Raw genomic sequence first — 25,093 nt, forward strand, 5'->3', positions numbered from 1 at the left:
CATTTAGCGAGTAGAATTATAAATATGTCTTATTCGATTATTTGTTGATATATCTAAGAGGCAATTTTATTTTAAATTTAACACACAGGTGTTATAACGAACAAAAATTAAATTAAACTAAAACGTCCCAAAAATAAGTTAAATAGCAAAAGAAAAAGACCGCGCAACATTATATACTTATACGAGGATACTTAATAAAGATGCTAAATATCTTGCATCTTTTTTTATAAACGCTAAAAAGTTGTCTTTAAAGAGTTTTAATTGAATTTTTTAAGAAAAAAAAAACAGTGCCGTTGCTTATTATTTATAAAAATTAAAAACTTATTCTAATTATATCAAAACGAGTATAACTTGTGGCTTTTATAGTGATTATTATCAATCAACTCCTACGGCAATGATACGTGTATCAATTTGATGAAGGAGTCGTATACTCGTAAATAATATTATCCGAGGGGAGCTTCACCCCAGATGGATGCAATCCAAACATTTTTATTATTAACAATCAGACACTTATCAGTTAATCTTACACCGGAGCACAATACCGGCTAATCTCCAGGCGTGATAGAAATTTATCTTCGGTATCAGCGGATCATTGTCACCTCGCGTCGGCTTCCCCTCGAATCCTATGTTCAAGGAATATTTGCAATGATTTTGTTGTAGTGATATAGCTCTTTATAAAAACGACGTTGTTGGGTGTATGCAGAAGTATTATTAGTATATTTAAGTATTAATGAAAATTTTAAATGTTTCCTGTTTTATATAATATTGCTGCTATATACAATTTGTATCGTATTTTAAAAATGAACTTTACACCCAACTCGTGTCTTTGTGGCGTCTTATTACGGCCAATATTTTCACCGACAAATTCGTGTTCGTAAAAACAGTGCGGGCATGCACAGTGGGGCAATATTTCATCTGAGCTGGCCAGAACAATAATAGCTTGTGGAGTCGAAGCCACGGCACGTTCGCGCCACAATGTTAGCTGCAACCATTTTATGTTGACCTTTCTTTCGTGTTACAAGTCTTTGAAAAATTTGTTGGAACATTTTAAGTGTTAAAGCTCAACGTTGGTTGGACGATGGATATACCATCGCCAGCATCCGTGTAGACAAAATAATGAATTACCCCGAAAGCAACGCGATATATGCACCGGTTATTGGGTTAGGTTAAGACTTGTTTACTCAGAGAACTCAGCAGAGGCGAATGTTGATGCGTCGGATGCCAAGAGGCTAACTTTGACGCTGTATTATTACGCGTATTGTTTTTAAATAACCATCTCGAGGTGTTCCTATTAAATGTCAAAATGTTTTGTATCGGTACGTGTATTTAGCTTTAAACATACTCAACGTATTTAGCGGTAGAATCAATATGTAAATTGATAGGTATATGTTTATAACATAACAATACCGATCGAACTATTTAATTTTACTAATATAATTTTATTCAGATATTAATTTCTATATCCAATATTTATTTATAAACCTATATATAACACCTTTAACGAAAACAAAAAAAAAAGCAACAGTCACCCTACTGCTCTAGATTGAATAAAAAATAGCAATGATCACCAAAAAAACATCAGTAACTAACCGAATAATTTCGTATCCCAGCAATTGTCACGGTGACAGCCGCCGGTGTCTTTGTTGAGATTTTTTTGCTTGTAATCTTCGGGCTAATCCGTTTTAACGCAACCAGATGTGAGACTGCATTTCGAGACAGAATTTAATTGTACAGAAAGAGGTGGAATCGATATTTAAATCACTGGAAATATATGAATCTTAATACCTACCTAAATATTTATAACCATAAAATATATATATAATAAAATGATTAAATTGTTACGTCAGTTATTTATTTAAACAGCGTATCGTAAACCACGCTAGTCTGTCAGACGAATATTACAAATGCGAGAGTAACTCCGTCTGTTTGTTTGTAAACCACTGAACCGGTCGGAACTGTATCCGATGTAATTTGATACAGACATAGCCGAGATAGATAAGGACTTACTTAGTGTAAAATTTATATAATATGTCATTTTTTGCCGCGGATGGATATGATTGATCTTTAAATTATTTGATCTTAATTCATTGATCAACGTAAACGTGAGCACATTTTATCATTAACAGATATTGCATCTATTCATTTGTAAAAAGGGCAGTTTACGTTTATAAAAAAAAGTATATACACGTCTATAATTGACAGCGGTTCTTTGTCCACCGATCACAAAACAAACGATAGCCTTTCTTTGTGCCAATCAATGGGGTGCCGTTAATACTAGATCAATGGGCCATCGTGTAACACCCACTGATGTGACCAGCGCTACTATAACAAAAAAATGCATGTAACATGATCTTATAGGTATTCAATTAAGGTTCACAATCGCATGCCTCCGTTTTAATTGATGTGAGTTATGCACGTTTTTTGCGCAATGATAGCGCTTCGTGAATATTTTGTCGTGTCAGGAATTAAACCGTTTTGTCTCCGTTTAATGGTCAAAACGTGACCATAGACCGATATCCTAATTTCTTAATAATTTGTTCGGGATACGGTGACAATGAAATGTCGAATTCTATTCAAATGTTACGGTAATTTATGGGAACGTGAGAATTAACTGAATATAAGTGACGAGTTGCCAGGTACTGATTATCTTATATTCGTATTAATAAAAAGATTTAAAGGATTGATTTATATACAATTTTTTTTATGTAATAGGTAGGCGTACCGGCAAATGGACTATCTTATGTTAGGTAAGTGTTCACCAGCGCCCATAGACATTGCCGCTGTTAGAAAGGTTAACCATCCCTATGGATAGTTAGGAGTCACTTCTTGCAATGACTTTTATCTATGGGCAACTTCTAAACACATGATCTGTTTGCTCAATAGATAAATACAACAAAATAAGTAATCTTCATCCGGTAGCACTTGTTTTACTATAAATATTGAATATGTATGTTTGATATATCTTGGTTGCGTGTTGTATAAATGTAAAAAGAAAACAATTTGTTGATTGAAGCAACAGCTATCATATACAAGGGTAATAAAACAATGGAGTTTCCTTATAAAAGTGCGATTTAGTATCTGTTGACATCAGCGGAAGTAATTCTTTTTCCTGCTGATAGCGAGGACAGCATAAGGAAGCGTGGTGCCTCACTCGGCTTGAAATACAAGAATTATAGGAAAAATTCTAAGAGGGGTGTTTTTTTGTAGAATTTCATTAGGGATGGCAAAAACTTTTGGAAGTTGAAATTTTACCTTGACCTTTTTTCAGGTAATCATAAAAGAAAACACTGTACGTAGCAACCGTTGAAATTTGTACGTTCTTTTAAATACGTATTTTATACAATTGACTAAATGCTTTTGTCAATAAGTTTGTAAAATGGAAATAGTACATTTATATATATTCCGCAATAATACAAACGGTATGGTTGGAATCCTCATAAATTTTCCTTTCATCTATTAATATGGCCTTTATTAATAATAAAAAAATAAATGAAAAAAGCTTAAAACAGCCACCGAATATATTAAACATTAGATCCACTCCACTAAATTCGAATGCTTTTATTTAAAACTAATAATTTGGTTTTAAATTCTATTCATACATATATATCTAGGCTATGTAAACATACGGTCCAATTTGGCGCAGGCATACGTATGGGTAAATAACCGCACAAATTGTTATCTTGTGAAACGAGTCGTGTGATTCGAGCAACGACGCGTGATCGCCGCAACTGCGGCACGGTACGCTCTTCAGTCTGTAGTGGTGGGACGGCTCGTATCGATATTATCAAAACATATTTGGCAAGAAAATTTTGTTAGACTAGAATTATTGGGTTATTACTTACATCATTTTAATTTAAGTGAATTTAATTCCAACACTAGATAAATTAGAAAAACTAATATCATTATTTTGTAATTATTAAAAAAAAAACCAATGCGCTTAATGCTAATAGTTTTGTAATAAAACTTTATTACAAAACTATTCATAAACAACGAAATATGGATTCACATAGTTTAACACATATCAGAGAATTTCTATATTTTTGATTTGATATTGAGATGCAATTTATCAATTTTAAAGGAATTTTAATTATATGTAGGTTATGCTCAATTCACATTAAAATGTTCTCATATAAAAATAATATTTTATTTTACATCGATAGAAACAAACGGCCATCACTAAATTTTATGAAATGTAATTTTCCGACGCTAGCTCGCGAACATTTGTAGCTTTTCCGAGTATTCTGGGAAATTGCGATCTCCGCGCAAAGCGCAAAATATGAGATCAGCCGCAGTTCGCTTAAATTACAAACACATTTTTATAATAATCTGCACTGCGGTCGTTTTGCTTTTACTCTTCTAAAATTCCGAAGTATAAATATCTAAGAGAAGGTTGGGATTTCGACTTTTATATTCGGAGGTACGAGCGGTATTTTTTTCATTTATTTCGCATACATTTTATTTTCGCTTCATTTTATATATAAAATATATCATTTTAGAATTTTATGGTTATAAGTTTTCAGTAAAAAATAAAAGGAATTTAAGTATCTCAAGTTGACTTTTCAAGAATATTGAGATTAATATAATGACAATTAGTTGAATGATTCAGTTTCATTACAACTCTCTGTCAATCAAAAATAAGTTTTCTATATATAAAAATAGATGTCTATTTGAAATGAATACACTTTAATACTCTAATAACTATTCATATAAATAGTATATATATAATAATTAGCTTAGCAAATTGACAGGAGCATATACTAGGCAGAATCCATTACATATTTACATTTAAAGCCGAAATGGCTAAGCGGGTATAACATATATTTTAAACGAATGAATATACGAGCTTCTTTTTAATTTTGAGTCAATTAACCTCTGTTACGAATGTAATTTGTGAATATAATTTATTTAGCACTGTACTACGACATAGTTGTACATTATCCAGTGAGATATATGTGACTTGTGATTTATATATAATAGGTAAAAATAATCAATCGAATACGATTTGCAAATAGGTATTTATATTCTTAGATACAAATGATTGTAATAATAAGATTTATAAATCAAAACTATAGGTACTTATACATATTTAGGTACATATGTATATCATTTGCTGTTATCGAGGAGGAATTTTTTTATAAAAAAAATTATAAGGTATGATGATTATTTGAGTATATTAATAAAATTAAATAATAATCTGACATGATAGAATCTGTCATTAACAAACTGGACAAATATTTCACATAGTCTCACCCTAAATTGCGCAGGCCGCATCCTCCACTGGGCACCACCGATGACTGATGGCTTACTTGTGCTGCTCATCATACCCTTGGCTAGGGCTGTCAGTGCCTACAACTTAAACTAAGACTACAGTATTCTTATAATATACCTACTTCATTTAATTTTTTTTGCTAATAGCAATACATCCTATCTTGATTTTTATACAGTTACTTTTGTGAATTATATATTTGGATTCATAATTTAATCAGAACTTATATAATTTTTAAAATCGATTGCGACATTTATTTGTAGAGTAAAGTGTTGATTTCATCGAAAAGTTTTTAAGTCAACCATTTAATAAAACAGAATTATGTATAAATTTGAATCTTAACCTTCAATAATATATTTTTTAAGAGTTTCGCCTCATAGAACACAATAATTTAATGAGTTCAAATTTCGGAAACGGGTTTCGGTTCAATATCTTATTTATATAATAAAATAATTAAGAAAGAGTATTGGTTTTAATGAAAGCACTAACTATAACGCAGTATTTGAACCGTGTCTCTCTCGAGTGGTAAATCACTAGCAAATTGAGCACACGCAGCCCTGTATAAGACGGGGTCGGGGGTTGCTAAGATAATTATCTTTTTTACCAAACGCACCCGACGCTGTTTTAATAACGTGATAAATGCTTCGGAAAGGCTTGTCGCTGACGCGGAAGGAGGGTTTCCCGACTTAGATTTGATTAATACCTTACTTGTTACTTTACTTTTATTGTGCAACAGATGCTTTTTATATATTTTTTTCATATAATTTTCTTCACATTTCTCGGGGATCGCCTTTTTTAATTTTACGCCCGATTAGACGCACCTTGTTTCGGTGACGTTTATCAATTTATTATTAGATAAACGTGTTCCTATTCTTTGTGCATTTAATAGATAATTTATGACACGTCGTAAGTAGCAATCGATTATTAATAACAGTAATCAAATCGAATTAAGCGATATGAAATCTGTTATATGGTTTGAAAACAGGAAACGAGGTTTATGAGTTCAAGTATTTATTCAGTTGTAATCAAATCATAATCAGTGCGAATGTTTTTGCTTAAAAAAAAAAACAAAATCACCGAATTTTATTCCAAAAGAAAGTAAAAGAAATATAAATTCATGTTAAGGTTATTGACGCTATGTTTACTAACGCAGTAGATCAATTTTAAAAACCCTAATTTAATATCGAAGCACAAACACGAAGCCCTCTATCATGGAAGTACACATCTTTGTAAAATATTGCCTTTTCTATTATGACTCAATAGAACTACCGATCAACTTGTCAAGTCATTTTATATGCAAAATATATTCGTTCAAAATGAACTCTAATTTCGTTAGCTTTGAGTGCTATGTTTGCCTAAATATGTTAAGTACTTATGACGTCGTGTATTACTTTATACGCAAAAGGGAATTTGAAGAGTCCGATAAAAATTGTAGGTTACGAACCCCTCGTTTTCATAACGGTTAGACTAACTCCCTTGTTTTCTTATTAAGTATCAGGTTAAATTATACCTTTTGAACGCTGTTTTAAAATTATGATTAATTTTGTTAATAAATATTTTAAATCTATTTGTATTTTTCATTTGCCGTTGATTAAGTATATGATACCTATTATTATGAGTAATTTTACTTGAAGGTACAACTTTTTGCAAGTTTATCTGATTAGGAATACCTACTTATTTTATTTTATCACCAAAAAGCAATGACGTATATATAATTTACCAGTTCGCCTTTTTATTTTAAACTTAAAATAGTAAATTATTTTTCATTAAGAAAGCTAGAGTGCTACAGACAATTTCCTTTTTAATATTTATTTAATAACAAAGCAAGTTTATTGCTTATAAAAATAAATTTAATCTTTAATTCGTACCGCAATAACAATTTATAAGTATTATAAATAAAACTATTACCCGAACAAAGAAGTTAGTTGTGTTATATTTTCGTCTTACACATGACTCATTTTAATTTAACAATATTTTTAAAACGCATATTTTCATTTCGTTGACATGATAAATATCCAGAGAGCGATATGAAAATTAAATTATCGGGGGTGGTCAATGATAAATGTCCAAGCTGTGACGATCCCGCACTGACACATACTAATAGCGCCATCTATCGTGAAGCCGCTGTGTCCGACTAAGTGTCAGTGCCCACAGATGCGAGGAGATGACGCTGCATGGCGAATAATTTAAATTAATAGACACAATCTTAACTTTTTAAATTAATCATAAATTTACAAAATATTACTTACATTTAAACATAATATGTTTGTTATCACGATAATGAACATCATCAAATTATATGTATATTTTAAAGGCTATAACACGAACAATCATATAAATGCAACATAATCAGACATATAATTTTAAAAAAGTATACAACTAGCTTAATGGAATTAAAGCGCCATCTTTTATAAATTTACTAACGCTCACGCTTTCTTCCTTGCGGTCCAAGAAGTTCTTACTTAGTACACAAGATGGCGCTTCATAAAAAACTAAAAATAGTTTCTATCTTATTAAGTTAATACATATATTTATGTAATGTATTTTTCAATGTTGTTAATCAATTATCAGCTCTCTTAACATATAATCAATTCGAAACAATCTGTAATTTTATTATTTTAAAAATTGCCGTGTTTTAATATGCCTATATTTTTTTATCAGGTGCATGGAAAAAATGGAGTTCGCGGCTGGCTGGATGGTACCACAGAGAAAACAAACTGGCTTAAGTTTGTGCGATCTACCACTTACTCCCACGACATTAATGTTCAGCATTTCCTCTTAGCTGGTCAAGTATGATCATATTTTATGTATTTATGTACCATTTTTTTTGTTGATTTATTGATTCCATTGGTTTTCATTGGTTATATAGGTACAGCATGTTTAGCATCTTATGTATAATTTAACAAATATATATAAGAAATAATATTTACAATTTTTTATAAGGGCAGTTTTTGTTTTGTGATAAGTATATTTCTTTTTCTAAATAAAGAATTTATTTATTGAATTAATTACAAAAAATATATTCGTTTTCACTTATAAAATTATTTCCACATTAATAATCGCAACGATATAGAGTTAAACTGACGAATCACAACCCTCATTACCGTCTTTGTTACCACCCCAATAAAATTTGAATGTGGAACGTTTGCAAGTTTCCGGTGACAGAAAATCGTTCTGAACAACTGTGTCCTACTTCCGGTCAGGGGAGCGAACAGATGCGGTGATTAGATTCACTCAATTCCCCTCAGGTTAAGCGGTATTTGATATTTTGACCCCGTATGTATGATTATATGAAAAATCTCTATAAAGTTGTTTACGAATAATTTTATTTTTGTTCCTTTTTTTTAATTAAAGCTGATAGCTGAGTTCATTATTATATAAGGTATAGAAATATTAACTTAGGCTTACATATTGAATGAACATTTTTGCAATAGGTTTTAGACACTTTAATGTGATAGGGTTTCTTCAAGTTACTTTTTAAGAAAAAACAACTTCTATATAAAACTCAAGTACCGCATATGTTAACGAAGTACTTTTGGAGCAAATACAAAAGACATACTTTTGTATTTGCTTTAAAAGGAAAATAAAATGACAGGTATCATTATATCAATGTGAAAAAAATTAATTGAGATTATTAGATACATATGTATTTAAGCTTAGTATTACGTCTATTTTTAATTATATAATACTAGCGGTTGCCCGCGGTTTCACTCGCGTTTCAGGGGGTGGGTTGTCAGGTGTTAGGCAAAAAGTAGTCTATGTCCTCCCTTGGAATTCAAGTTTGCTTCATACCAAATTTCGTCAAATTCGGTTCATTGGTTTGGCAGTGAAAGATCGATAGACAGACAGACAGACAGAGTTACTTTCACATTTATAATATTAATAGTATAGATTGAAAACTTCATCAAATTACCTTAAACACATTGCTAAAAATAATGTTATTAGTAGGAACAATTGATTAATAGAAATCTATATTTTAAAATTTACAATTTAATATTTATAAACGTTAGCTTTGATATCGTCCGTTATTTATACTAATATTATAAATACGAAAGTAGCACTGTCTGTTTGTCTGTTAGTTGTTGGTGTACCCGATTTGGATAAGTATATAGGGTATATTTGATGAAGACAAAGTCAGAGAAAACTGCTAGTTCTCTGTGTTGTTATTTCACCTGTGTGAAATATGGTAGAGTAGGGCTCTACATACACAAACTTATAATCTTAATGTGCTCGACGCATTTCAATGGAACATTAAAATGTTACAGATCTGGTATAAGGTGACGCGGGATATTGCGTCTGGGCAGGAGTTGCTGCTTGGCCCACGAACGTCTCTGCAGTTACAAGATGTAGTCTCTGGCATCGGTGAGTGTAGTGTTTGCTTCATTATTTATAATAAAACTATTTTTGCTAGTCTTAATAAATATATATCTATATATTCGTACTTTTTCGAATTTTATTAACACGTTTAAAAGGAAATATTCTTATAAATATTCACCAGCTGATCATGAAGAATCGAATCGGAATAGTTAAGCTCCAAATCCTCTACTTAACAGTAGATAACCTCTTTGCTTGGTACATTAAATTGTTGTTGCTATTAACAACAATAAATCTATTACAACTGAAACACGTATAAAGTATCACATATGTGATGTAAGTTCTAGTTTAACTGCTAAGTTCCGTGAGAGTTGAATCACTGGCGCGTCACGCTCCGCTAGGTCCAGGCAGTTAATTGGAGTCACCTGCCCGCTAGCGACACGTGTGACTTTTGCCCGCATGTTATGTATACATGATGTTCTGTTTTATATACTATTTATATTAAACAAGTATTATTTATAGATATAAAGCTTAATTTAATTTGACAAAAATAGTTCAGTTTAGATAGGCACCTCGAAGACTAATTGTTAAAACTTAAGCTTCATTCAGTTGCAAGTTGGTTAGAGTTAAGTATCTAATAGTTGACATGAGTAAGTAATGAAAAGAAGGTTGGCTCCTTCAAATTTGTTCTAGAAAGTTCTATGATTCTTTTTTTATTTTGATCGGTTAGGTTATTTTTGTTGCTTTTGTTTGTTAGACAATCTTGTTTTAAAATCTATTTTTTTCGTCGATTTTAAAATAATATTGTTATATATAAGTACTCGATTGCGTTCCAGTTATTTATAAACTTAAATATTTATGTATAGTTTTAATTTTATCGATCATAGCATTTATTGTAAGGACACCGTTAACCCGCTATATGTAAAAAGTCATAGGGCGCGAACACACGGCGGCACGCGCGCATGCGATATTTAATTTAGATAAATCGCGACGTGCGACGGCCGATGTGAAAAATCACGCATATGTTATATTACCATAGGGGAGTGAGGCTAGATCATAATTTACTAGATATGATGTGTTAAAAACGCTATCACGTTGAATTAAAAATCAAATTGTTAAGTTGTCTTCGACTAGATATTTAAAAAAAAAAAAAAACAAATCCTTCTTATAAAACTACTTATGAAAATTGTAAATTGACTTGTGAATGTCAAATTGATAATTATATTACGATAGTTTATTTATAGAACTTGAAATAAAGTCAATATCTTCAATTTTCAAAGTTCGATTACAAGTTAATAATTTGTTGTTAAGTATTGTCATTAAATATATCTATATTTAAAACAAAAAATATAAGTTATTCGCGTTAGTATAATAACGTGCCTACGTTAGTTTATTCGTCTGTCATATCTAGTGTGATACGTTCGTGAAATAGGGCTCTTCAAAGCTTCCTGCTTAGGCTTCCGGTAGACGGCGGCGTTGCACCCGGCAATGTTCAGTGATTTATGCGATTTGAATTGTCCATAATTACCGACTTCAAATAAAATTATCCGCTTAGACTTTGATAATTTCGTGTTCTATAATGACGTCATTAAGACAATCAAGATAAAAGTAATTACACATAGTCTACATGACATAAATAATAATGAAGTAGTTTCCAATTTTTATAAATAGTTATAGTGCATATAACTTTCAAACAATGATAGCTAAACAAATAGCGAATGTATTACAACAATTCAACACAATTCCACAATGACTCTTAAATATTATCCCTAATTAGAATCGATTTGCAGTGGCTCCATTCAAGCATTTGTCATAATGCTCCGGGCGCTCTTGCACAAGACATGATTGATGAGGCTCAAACTAAGAGAGGCCACCTATAGCTCCATTCATTCAATAATTCGATAACACAAACTTTTGCTAAAGGATTAATAAATTCAACGTCATCTGTTGAAGATAAATGCCTACGATATTCGGAAAGTAAAAGCTTGAGTGACAGATTTTTGATAGCCCGATGATTGATCTTTGTTGTTATGAGCAATTTGCTAGCGGTATCAATTTAGTTAGGTATTTGAAAATCGAAACATAAACACACACAAACGCATTAATGTGTAGATATACATAAACAGAAACGTATTTTTTTTTTTTTAAATAATATTATGCAAAATATTATAATAATCCAGTTGACGTCAATCGCAATAATAATAATGTAATATTAACCCTTTATTAGTCGTTCTTTTTTTTTTAAATTGGCCGCGTGCATTCGTGCGAGTAATGAATGAGTGTCGCGCGCTGACATTTGTCATCGCGCAATTGTCGCACAGATTAAAATTGATGACGTTGCTTTGTCCGACGCAGCGCATGCGCCATTGTTGTGTGTAGAAGCCGTATTATCATGCCGTTGATGTTAAATCTATTTTTTCAAAATCTGATAAGAAATAATGAAAACGTTTTATTAAGATTGATTATCATGTTTTAGATAAAGAGAAGAACAACACGAAAACTAATATCCATATGATAATTTATATCTTTTGACTCGAAATGTGGTATAAAAGTATTACATGGTATGCGAGTAGATTTTTAATTAATCAATGTCTTCATTAATTTTACTTAAAGTTACAGTTACATATTCTCGATTAATATGAGAAAGGAATCATTTGCGCAAAACCAAAATTTATCACAATTGCAACGATTCCCCACAAATTGAATGATTAATCAAAAAATTAACCAACTACAATGCTCTCACCCTCCATTAAACCGACTACAATCGCTCAGCGTCCCACATCGTGTATTTATTTAACAATCAAATAAATATTACGGACAATAAAATAGAAATATTTCAATTTAATATTCCCGCCCCCGGTGAAGGGTTAAATCTGGTACGGGAACGTTTGTCCTCGTATTTTTGTTTGGAGATTAGCTAGAACTGATATCTTGATGAAACGCAAAATTAAGCAACACAATTCTATTATAGATAAAAATATAATCTCGTCTGTTCAAAATGTTTTATAAATTTTATTAATTTGCAATATGAAATATATATACAATACGACAATTCGTTTAAAGCTAGTTATTATAGATTCAAAACGGCGATGCACCAGCATCCTGTGCAACGGTCAGTACCGGTAAAGGTCCGTTCGCACCGCGGGGCGTAACGGCGAGCTTGGGACGCACCTGACGCGTTCAGAATCTGCGCCGTGAGCGATAAGGGCTTACTGCTGCAGGGCTGCATTGCTTTAACGTACCTGTAATTTGATTGTGAATCTGACGCTTAAATGTATAAATGTCATAGAGGGAATGTTTTGTTGTGAATTACAATTTGTAAGCCAAATCAAAAAGTCTTAATAATTCTAACAAGCGTTTTTGTATGGTCATTTTAAAAGAAAATATTTAATTTAAAGTCATCACTAGTTCTGACTGTAGAAACAACTGAAAAGGTTGTCAGCGAACCAAATAATTTAAATAAAATAAAATATATATCCTGCAACAAATATTAAAATCATGTTTTGTATCATTTATAATATAACATTTTACTGAGTACTTATTACGTCTGATTTATTAATGTCTTTTAAGATTTTTTTTATAAAAAAGTATTTATGAATAATTAGTAAGAAATAAAGCGAATAGTTTGCACTTAATAATTTAACACCTGTGTTTATTTTGAACATGTCAAAATAAACACAGGTGTTGAACGTGTCTGTCTATTATTTAACTTTAATCTTTTTTTAAATTGTAATTATACTAAATATTTTTTCTTAAGTGGTACATTTATATTATAAATGTAATGTTACTGAAGAAGTAATCACAATAAAGATACACGTAAAGTATATTTTTGAAGGTCATAAGTTTTCCCACAGTGAAAGTTCGCTTAAGTAATGATGTATATGATATAAATTACATTCCGAATATAAAGACCGAGACGACAGGTGAGGTGTAGCTGTAGTTAAATTAATTCAAAACACCAGTAAGTCACCGTCACGGTCCGGTAGCGCCATCTACGCCATTTGGTAACTCCGTGGGAAAACTTAACGTACGCACCAATGGTGAACGGTAACGGTAGACGAGTAAGTTTAGAATAAGTGTAGAGAAATATATATATCTATCACTAAATATTTTTTTTTTTTTTACACTAAATAATTATTAAAAGCTTTGAGGATACATTTTCGAATATCATTATAAGTCTTTAATGATTAAGTGCCTATTATTTCTTGTTTTCTACGCGACATACTATTATTTTAGTGTCTAAATCATATTTTCGATTTTATTATGATGTATTTGTTAGCTCCATAAAAAAAATAGTACCCGTGTAGACAATAATATAAAGTGCTTATATACCTGTATTAAAATTATTTTCAAACCGTTCTACATAGTTGTTACCTCTGGATAAATTATCGATTATCGGTAATTAATTTACTTAGGAATTCAATAAATTTTTTCCATACAAAAAGTATTTATTGATTTGCTCGTTGCAAATCCGCGGTGCGTATGAAAAACAACTTTTCCTGATTCCATCGTCAATTGATTGCTGGTATGGTTGGTATTCTTAATGTTTAAATTCTGTAAACTAAAGGTATGCGTTATGATTAATTATCGATTTTATTGCCTGAGATAAGGTTTTTGCATTGCTTCCCTGTTTGTTTGATTACGGGACAAGTTTGTAAATATATACGCAATAGGTTGTTTTCTGGCTTCGTTCAAAACAGAGCGTACATAGAGTTGCTAGCGAGCAATATAGACCGTGATACTCCGAATGTACGCAATAATCTCCAAACAAACAAACATAAGTACATTTTACAGTATTTATATTATTTTTTACAGCGTCTTTGGTTAATTATAAAATAGTATTTGTAACAAATAAACAGCTATGCATATACCAGTACGCAATTATGATAAAATATTTATGGTAATTACAGTACGAGATAAGAATAGACAAATACGAACAATTATTGTAAAGCCCAAGTTTTCTATAGTTACCTATGTTTGTCTTAAGGGTTACGTTCTTTTATAGTTGTTTCGAAGAGTAGGTATGAATCGAGAAGTAATAAGATATAATAGGTTTGTTACTTTTAAGTGCATTCATATGACATGCTTTGCTTTCAAACATCGTTTATACATTTATTTAAACACTGTGATCTATCTTTGTGTCATTAATCCATTAATGATTTGACGTTCGAAAGAAGACACATGATTATCGATACGCTGTAAATACATATATTGTATTTAGTGCGGGACGTGTTCTTGACGGTTCAGATGGTTCTGGATACATGGAGATATATTATTATTTTTTAATTTTATATTTTTTGTGATGTCTGTCACGGCTTAATCTCTATAAATATTCATACATGTAGTACAATCATTGATTGTACTTTTGATATAAGATTTTTGTAACTAAAATTAAGAGGGAAATAGGTAAGTTTTAAAATATGTGTCTTCTTCTGATACTTTCTTGGTATGCCATTATTGATGTATCTCAATGTAGGCAGTTAATGAATAACTAATAATAGGAGTAACACATTAATATACCACAAAATGTGGACGTGTCACGCATAGATGATTTCCAATGCGAATGTCGGGTCAAGTGAACATATTTACCCTCGCCATCAGGTGGGGTGGGGGTGGGTGGCCCTTGATAATTTGTACTAGCACCTCAGTGTCGTATTGACATCATATACAGTTCGGTTGACCTCTCACCTTCTTCGGTACCATCAGCTTTACGCGGTTCGATTAACTCGCAGAATTAGTGCTCTTTATTGTTGGTACTAGAAATCGACTGAGGTGAGTTACATTACGATTAAATTTATTTAATTTATATTTTTTTATTTGTTTCATATTACTTTTTTTTTGTAGTAAAAATGTCAAGTAAATACATTAGAAGCGATTAATTTAAACGGTATGAACTGAAAACAGGTACTAGTAGGCTTAGACTTGATCTATATTTTATGATTTATTATTTCTATTTCGTTCCTTCATATTACTCCGATGATATCACCATCCTTGCGGGCTTATCACGGATGCGGGCTCGTTAGACAATGCTCGAGGCGTGGTTTCACTTGTCGTGACTCGAATTAATTCTGCACGTGTCAATGTAAAATATATCATAGGTCCGACGCCCGGTCGTGATCTTCAAATCATGTTCTATTTGACGTTTTTAAGATGATGACTTTGTTTCCTTAGCGATGTGGTACGTTTTTATAATAAGTTATTAATAATTATGTTCAAAAAATATTACTTTCATTGTATTATTTTATTAATTCATTTTTAGACAAACCATACCAACAAAAGTTACTTGTCTTATTGTAAATGTAACTTTATTATAAATGTAAATTTATTTATTTAATTTTGTTTACTGCATTTTAAACAGAGTTAACTATTTCATAACAGTTATTTGAAAATGGAATATCATTTATGGATATGTAATATTAAAAGAAATATTGGTTGTTGGAAAAAACATCGTTTCCGTGTAATTTAATGCTCTCTATAAACTATCGATATTGACTTCTAAGCAGTTACATCGCTTTCTAAATGGAACACCCAATAAAACAAATTAATTCATGTCAGGATGCTGCAGCGGCTGTCAGCGAAGGTTTATGCGTCCTGTTATGAAAGTCTTCTATTAATTGCTACCGTCTTGCTCCAAGTCTGATTTACATGACGCGTAATATATACGTATTGGCTATCATTGATCAATTGATAAAATCAAGATTCAAGTAGATTGTACGATCGTGTTTTCTGTACTATTATTTACATTACAACTCAATGTAATACAAAGTTGGTTGACTATTAGAACTAACTTTAATAATATGCGAATCTACCAGATGTATTTTTCATTTCTAATCATAATAATTTATGTTGCTATTCCCAATTTTTTAGAAAAGTTAGGTTTCTGGACGCAGTGATTTAATTAGTCGTGTACGTAATCTTGTTGCAATATAATGCCTTTTAAAGGGTTGAAACTTTTATCTAAATATAGATGTTAACCTTATCATTTGTGTGTCTATGTTTTTAAGTCATTTTATTCTATTTGTGATCATAAAAATGATTCTGGATGTTTAGTATTTTTTTAAACGCAAAATATGTTTCTGTATGTTGATTATCGTATTTTACAGGACGTGAAGGATCAAGTGTCAACTCTTCGAGCTCTCAGCCTGAGGACGAGGAACGAGAGGATACTGAGCCTCGGTGTTCTTTTTGCGACGGACCTTTTCCTAACATCGACGCGTAAGTTGTTTTTTTTTTATTTATAATGGTATATAACATTTATTGGTGTAAATTCTTCTAGTTGTATTTCGATTTCACATGAGGTTGCAGTTAGACTTTCATAATAATAGTAATGAAAAAAAAAACCAATCGCCTTAATATTTAACAAAAGCAATAAATAAAATAAACAAGTCGTATTGATTTGGAATAATTCATTCTTATCGTTATCTAAACCAATCAGTCAAGCTGCCTAAGGAGCAGAAGTCAATCAATTTCAAACGTCTTCAAAACCATTAACCCACAGTACTCTTTGGTCATCTCAAGTCTATTTTAGATTTATTTCCAACTAAAGATGTGCTCCTTCGATAAGACGCGTGCGTCGATAACTTGTTGCTGGCACGCGACGTTGCAACATTCATTCGCTTTTTAAATCTCGTAATTTACTTGAAACGATGATTCCTATCTGGGTTTTTAACTACCGTTTAAATTTATTTTCTACAAAGTATTACATTATATTAAATAAAAGTTGAGATAATAATTCAGCATGCCCATATAACTACCGAACAAAGCAAAATGAATCTATGTATGCATTTAATAAAATGTTACCAAATACATATAAGGAACGATTGCAGTCGGTAACAGGCAGTGGTTGGTAGTCTATAATGGCGTGTTTTATCATATTCTATTGAAGCGGCGTCGAGACTCGTCAATAATGCAAAAGATCTTGATTATCGACATGCACCAGTTTTAACGTATCCTCTTATCGCGACATCACTATTCAGTGAATTGTTAGAAAAAATTGTAGGACATCAAGAAATCGATGCCCAGTTGTAACACTTCTTTAAAATATACTTCAGACATTTTACTGCTCCAATGATTAACAAACTTTCCTACAAATCGAGTTTTTTAAAAAGTTAAATAAAGTTTGCTAATATTAAAAATAATAAATAATAATAACCTAATCATCCTTATTCTAGAAAGATTAATCAATGAATAGGTGAAGTTCTTAAATCTCAATATATATGTTTTAAGTTATGACATTTAATATCGCACAAAAACTTTTGTCTCGACAGATTCGATTAAAGTACTAAATACTAATAGTAGATTCACTATCGTGTGAGATTAATTTTAAATTGATTGATCAACATTCTTGCATGTTTTTTATAAGATCAAAGATTTGTTAATTTATCATCGTTTGATATTATAAATTGTCATAATTAGTTGTCAATTCTCAAGTTAGCAAGGTCGATTTAAATTGTTTGCTTTATGAAATCTGAATCAATTGTTATTGCCTGCGTTAATATTCAAGTCTACCATAGATTATTAAAATGTAAACTCGGCCATCGGTAGTACGTGATTAGACTATGGACAACTAAAATGTAACTATTTTATAAATACGATATGGAATTTACTGCAATTTTATATATTTACTGAATATATTGTAATTTGAAATTACAAAAAATAAAATTATGTTTAATATTTGGATATCGATTTAATTAATAGACTTACAAACTTTACTATAAATATTGTATTTTATTTCTACTTTCAATGGATGGAGAATAAAATATTCATTTGTGTTTAGGTATTACATTATATTGAAATCGTAAAATTTCAAGGTTTCTTTGACTTCGATAAGATAAATTAGCAACATTTTAATACCACATCTTGTCTCAGTGGCGTATGTGGGTGGAGTTAAATGGATCAGCTCCGAATGAAAGTTGTTCATTGGATGTTATCAATCCGAGAACATGCAGATCGATTCTACGATCAGCATCTTATAATGACTATTCTCTTGTATGTTCTAGCCCTAATTTACATCGAAACATGGCTAGTTGATATATTCACAAAGAAAACTTGTTTTATTAAAATAAAGTTATAATGGATTTCTAAAATGTGAATATTTTAATACTGACTGTAAATAACTATACATTTTGAAAAGTGTGATTACAAAAATCTATATATTTTTAAATGTAATCATTTATGTTAATAATGGATATACATGTTAAATCGCATCTTTAATTATAAAGTCTGTATTGCAACATACCTTTAAAAACGCAATTGATATATCTTCAAAATCTTATTTGAATGTTCGTGAATTGTAAGCCGTAATAAAATATGCACTGAAGATTGCCGATTCCGATACAAGAGCCTCGAGGCTATAGCGATACATTTTATATTTGTTAAGACACTGATAACCAACTGACTAAGATGTAATGCGAGTTTAATGATATATTTTTATATTATTATTAAGTTCAGGGTTGAATTAGTCATACTATATGTTTAAATTGACAAAACCTATCAATTCATCACAGTCTGATCTAAAATAGCGTAAGCTTAAAATTTAAAAAACTTTAAAGAAAAATTAATATCGTTATCAAACAAACTTGTCCGACTATTTGCTCTTTCGATAACTCAGTACAGGCCTTAACTGCGCAATCGACGAGTTACATGTAAGCGATAGAACCATTACTGACGTTAGATTTTATTTCTAAGATTAATTAAAAGATACGGCGGGCGGTCGGTTGCGGAGAGTGAAAACGTTCTGTCTTATCACATTGACAAGTACGAGACAAATCAACATGCGACTTCGAACGGCCTTTCTCTAATGTTTAAAATAAATCTGTAATATATAACCAGCAATGTAATTCGGTCGATTAAAATGTATCTTATGTAATACGTAACAGGTGTAACGTTACAAGTAGCCAGAGGCGGCAAGGGTTGCGTGCGCTGAACCAGTTGCAATCATACTCAAATAATTCGTGCAAGTGATCCGTTACTGTCGAATGTCGGAATAGATTTCAGGAAGGCGTTTGATTTCGTTGAACATTAAAAATATTTATGATGCATTTTGCAATTATGTTTATGATTTTGTTTCTTTATGATGTATAGATCTATTCACTCACGATGACGTGCCCCTTTACTTTATATAAATTATTTATTAATAAAATAAACTTAACTAATATAATCTAGTCGTTTCACGCATACTAAGACATCTTGTACGCACGAGTGTCACTCACTCATACAAATAATATTTAGGGTCGCGTCTTCGTGAGTGCATAGATCTATACTTGTTAAGCTTATATCAAATATGAATTGGAACATTCGCTGTGTGGAACCAAAACACGTTTGAGTTATGTATGGGTTGGATTGCACTAAGTTGTCCGCGTAGGCGATCTTGGGTCTAGATATAGATATTATTTTGTCTTCCTGTACTTGCATCCGAGTCGTCGCTTAATGCAACTTCGCTGATACTAGTTCGTTAAGCTTATCTTTTTCACTTTCTATTATGGATATTGACGGAATCTGATGTTGTTCTGCATAAGCATTGAATAATTTTACTTCATTTACAAAGATATTACTAGAAAATCGTATCTTAAATAGGAAATAGGTAAATGTTGTCCACAAATGGGGCAGTCAGTTTGTCCACAAATGTATTTGCTTAGCTTAGATTATTTACAAATAGTTTTGCTTTATTTTACGTCTGCATATTTGTAATATTATACTATTTATAAAAATGATATATGTTTACTTTTAGGCTAGATCGTCATCTGATCCAAGCTCACGCTCAACCTGCATCAGCTTTTCACTGTGAACTCTGTAATCGGGCATACAGCTCCCGTGCTCTTCTGCTGAGACATCGGGCGCTCACCCACACTGATATTAGAAAGTACCCCTGCGAAAATTGCCCGAAGGTGTGATTTCGTTTTATGATAATTTATATGTGGTGAAGTTTAAATAATTAAATATGATGGTACAATATTTAAAATTGGTTTGGTAAAGAATTGAAGTAGCCAGTATATTTCATTTCATGATTACGAACTCTCAATATCTAACCAAATAATTTAAATGAGTCTATTATTTTAAAACAATAGATTGCAATTGAATAGTAATACATGAACCAAATTTACTTATTTTTCAAGTTCTAAGCTAAATGTTCAAACTGTTACGAGAAAAATTTACCACGTTTTTCGAAACCTGATGTTATTTCAGGTATTTACCGATCCTTCCAACCTCCAGCGCCACATCCGCGCGCAGCACGTCGGCGCGCGCAGCCACGCCTGCCCCGAGTGCGGGAAGACCTTCGCCACGTCCTCTGGGCTCAAGCAGCACACGCACATCCACTCCAGCGTCAAGCCTTTCCAGTGCAAGGTCTGCTACAAAGTGAGTATCCGGATCCGTATAAACTAATCTAAGCAGTTGCGATTACAATTACAATTTACGACTTATATTTCTTTCTTCTAAACATCATGGATATTGAAAAATGTAACTAATATCGTATTTTTACATTCTTGATAATATTCAAATTTAAAATATTCCTTTTACACGAGTTCGGATATGAAGAAACTGTCTTAACAAAAGTGATCCCTGCCTAATACTAATACCTGCTTAATACTAATGTATATTGTTTTTTTTTCAGGCATACACTCAATTTTCGAATTTGTGTCGTCACAAACGAATGCATGTTGCGTGTAGAGCTCTCGTTGAATGTGGAAAATGCGGACAATCATTCCCGTCATATGCTGCTTTAACGAAGCATAAAAGATTTTGCGACACTGCATCAGCAGCAAACGTAAACCTTCGAGGGTCACTACCACAAGGCCTTTCTCAGATACCATCTTTGTCAAACGTCATGAATACTCCAAATAACACTAATCCGTTCCCAATGTATAGGGGACCGGGATTGCCTCTGCCATATAACACATTCGCACACTATCCTGCGTTATTCTCTGCTGCTGCGGCCGCATGTCCACCTGAATTTCTGAGTCCTCTCCTTTTCAATGTACAAGGTGCAAGATTAGCAATGGAACATGATATAGCGCTTAATGCTAATTTAGTAGCAAAACAACAACAGGAAGGTAGAATGTCAGTTAAAAGTATGGATAGTTCAACGTCCTTGGATGAGATAAAGAAAAGTAAGGAAATCGACGTGGAAAATAATAAAAGGGATGTAAATAGAACTACACCAAAACAACAGAATATATACGTTAAGCAATCACCACCGTCAGCCGAAGAAGCTTCTTCAAAGCAGCGCCCGTCACCAGTTATGCCAATGTCGACTTCCATTGGTCCATTTAACTTTTCAAGGGAGGAAGTTAAAAATAATTCTCCTTTTAACTTGTCCTTGAAACAAAACAACAATGAACTGATAAGAAACAAATCAGTCTCTCCAGCATTTCCTAGAGATTTATCTAAGAATACTGGAGATGACATCGATAGTAAATCTATCAATGAAGAAGACACGAGAAAGGAACAGAATCAACCATTAGATTTATCAGTTACGCGAAAGCATAGCGATAAAGAATCAGATATGGAAAACGATGATCAATCTTTTCGCAACTCCTCGATTAAATCATATTCACCTCCCGAAAGTCCCATCGATAGAGACAATAAGACCCCCGAAAATGAAACCACGAATGTCGACGTCGAGGCAGTAGAAATAGAGGATTCGCCGAAGCCTCTCGTTTCGCCTTCCTTAGCTTTCCCGATGCCTGTTCACCCTCAGCATAACAGCAGTCTCATCGATGCCATGTACAGGCCACGCTTTCCACAATTTCACGCTACTTCGGATTCTATCTTAAACTCTTCACATTCACCCTACGTTCCGAGTCCGTTTAATTTTTTATCTCCAGTTCTCGGTGCTGACGGTCCTGATAGACAACCGAGTGCTTATGCGAAGTTTCGTGAACTGAGTACCGGATCGGCTAAGCTTCGCGATCGTTACGCTTGTACGTTTTGTGGAAAAGTGTTCCCTAGAAGCGCTAACCTAACGCGGCATCTCCGCACGCATACCGGAGAGCAGCCTTACAAATGTAAGTACTGCGAACGTTCATTTTCGATATCGTCCAACTTACAACGGCACGTACGGAACATACATAACAAGGAGAGACCCTTTAGATGTCCGTTGTGCGACAGATGCTTCGGGCAGCAGACAAACCTCGATCGGCATTTGAAAAAGCACGAGGCGGAGGGTGGCGATTCCCCGAGCTCCGCGGACACGGAGCAGGACGCGTGTTTTGACGATATTCGCTCATTCATGGGGAAGGTGACTTGTTCTCCCGGGGCGGGCTCTCCGTCCGCGACCTCCCCGCACTCCGCTCACCCCGCGCACCCCGCACACCCGCACCGCCCCTCCGCGCTCGCCATCTCCACATAGCCCGGGCCCTACCCGCTGCCGCCGCCGCCGCCGCTGTGGTCTCAGCCCTTCGAGTGATCGACGAGTACGTTTGGCCGATTTCGGCTGCCGTTGATGACTATCGATCTTGTACGTAAGTGACGTCTCACGTAGCAATAGTGGTTACTTAAGTAAATGTACTTTTCTTCGTATTACAATAATGTTAATGACAAATCTTACATGTAATCCAGTGCATACTTTGTTAGATACGTCAGGAGTCGAAATTTATGTAAAATTACTAGTGCTGTAAAAACTTAGGTTTACGATTTTATGCGTTCCTAGATTTAATTGTTAATGAGGATCTTCGCTTTAGCGATTTTCTGCACGTAGCTAGGGAAATTGTAAAAAATAATTAGATGTAATGATGTACTTGTGAAAGATTAAAATATCTTTAAGGTGCATGTAAATTATTGTTACATAATTGGAAGCGGTGAATATTTAATTTAAAGATGATCCTTATACGATCTATCGTTAGTCAAAAATCTACCAAAGCAATCGTTCTAAGATATTCGGCAATTGGATTGATGATATCGGTATAGAAATTAATATAAAATTGGCGTTTTCAAATTGAAATTATAACCTCAAATCAAATACGATTATAATATTAATTATGTATTAAATTTGTTATTGTAAATATCATTAAATAACAACACTTCGAGCATATCATGTGTTTAGATTAAATCGGAGCTGACATTTTTAGCTATTGTAATAAATAATTCATATAAGATTATATTACTATTAAATTCCTATATAAGAATAAGCTTAAGATGATAATATCATGTTCTTTTATTGACTTTTCAAACATATCTTTCTTGATAATAAAAAAAAGCTACAATTATTTCATTGTTTAAAGTCACAGATTATTAAGAACTATACACACGTCATTATAATGCCTGTCAAATAGATTTTCGATTAAAATATTATGTTCGGAAGTTTAATATTACAAAAATAAACAATTAATTTAATTGAAATCAATGCAATACATTAAAATAGTTATTTTTACTGTTATCATATCACTTGTGGCACTAGTAATAATAAGAATATTGTCACACAATCAATAAACGCGTCTATTGTTGAATTTGTTTTTTATTTATAATTATTTACTTGATTTAAATATGAAACGACTTTACTATTTATTTAACATCCTTTGTGCTATCCTGTCCCTATCGACACTACTCTAGCAACTACTTAACTACTTTTTTTATTTCTATAAATTGAAGCGATAGTAACTTATTTTAAGTTGGTTCAATATTATATAATAGTAGTTTACTCTCAGAAACGGACAGCCCTTTCAAGATTGCTATCTTCGTCGGTGGATTTCATACAATTTATTTCTTGTATGGAAGTTGATAGCCACGGATAACTTCAAGGAAACGCTGATATTTTTTCTACTAAAATATTGTTTTGGTAACAGTTGCTATATCGAAATTGGTAAAACACCTACAAGATTCGTATAGAGCTTTAGACCAATTGACTCTACCATTTTATGGTAAGTGGTTACCACCGCCCATTGTCGCTGTAAGAAATATTAACCATTCCTAACATCGCCAATGCGCCACTAACCTTGGGAACCAAGTTGTTATTTCCCTTGTGCCTGTAGTTACACTAGCTCATTCTCCCTTCAAATCGGAACACAACAACACTAAGAACTGTTGTTTGGCGGTAGAATATCTGACGAGTGGGTGGTATCTACCCAGACGTGCTTGCACAAAGCCCGACCACCAAGTCAAACTACTACTATGCATCGGCTCTTTTTTTAATAAAAAATATAAATTGATTGATTGATGATTGATATGTATATTCACAACTCTTCAAATGTTCCACACATTATTATGATATTATTATCAGCAAAAATACTATATCAAGTCTGTTTCCAACAAGAAATGGCTAGTCATTTATGTATACGAGGAATAGAAAAAGTCCAAGAATTTATCCTTGAGGGACCCCCATACCAACTGATACCCTAGGAGACCTTTTTTTTTTCCTTTAACGTCAACTCTCTGAATTCTATTGTTAAGATAATAATTCAGAAGGTCGAGCGCACATTCTCTAATTTCATAGTGATAAAGTTTCCTGACCAGAGTTCCATGTTGAACACAATCAAAGGCTTTGGATAAGTCACAGAAAATTCCTAAGGCATCCTGTGA

At 32.5% G+C, this 25,093-nt stretch overlaps 1 protein-coding gene across 4 annotated transcripts in view; it reads left to right on the forward strand.

The window, feature by feature from the left end:
• Nucleotides 1-24,024, forward strand: part of LOC113400475 (histone-lysine N-methyltransferase MECOM-like) — a 92,945-nt gene extending 68,921 nt beyond the window's left edge. For 3 of the 4 annotated variants that reach the window (XM_064217487.1, XM_026640046.2, XM_026640043.2), the window contains 6 exons: nucleotides 7,928-8,056; nucleotides 9,532-9,628; nucleotides 16,684-16,795; nucleotides 20,310-20,466; nucleotides 20,765-20,935; nucleotides 21,192-24,024. In XM_064217487.1, the coding sequence (XP_064073557.1) occupies nucleotides 7,928-8,056; nucleotides 9,532-9,628; nucleotides 16,684-16,795; nucleotides 20,310-20,466; nucleotides 20,765-20,935; nucleotides 21,192-22,928 (2,403 nt within the window). In that variant the 3' untranslated portion in view covers nucleotides 22,929-24,024. The remainder of the gene's footprint in view (nucleotides 1-7,927; nucleotides 8,057-9,531; nucleotides 9,629-16,683; nucleotides 16,796-20,309; nucleotides 20,467-20,764; nucleotides 20,936-21,191) is intronic. The other variant, XM_064217488.1, reaches the window with a different exon arrangement.
• Nucleotides 24,025-25,093: the final 1,069 nt, after the last annotated feature.

This window comes from Vanessa tameamea, chromosome 17, assembly GCF_037043105.1.
Source record: "Vanessa tameamea isolate UH-Manoa-2023 chromosome 17, ilVanTame1 primary haplotype, whole genome shotgun sequence".
Classification (NCBI taxonomy): domain Eukaryota; kingdom Metazoa; phylum Arthropoda; class Insecta; order Lepidoptera; family Nymphalidae; genus Vanessa; species Vanessa tameamea.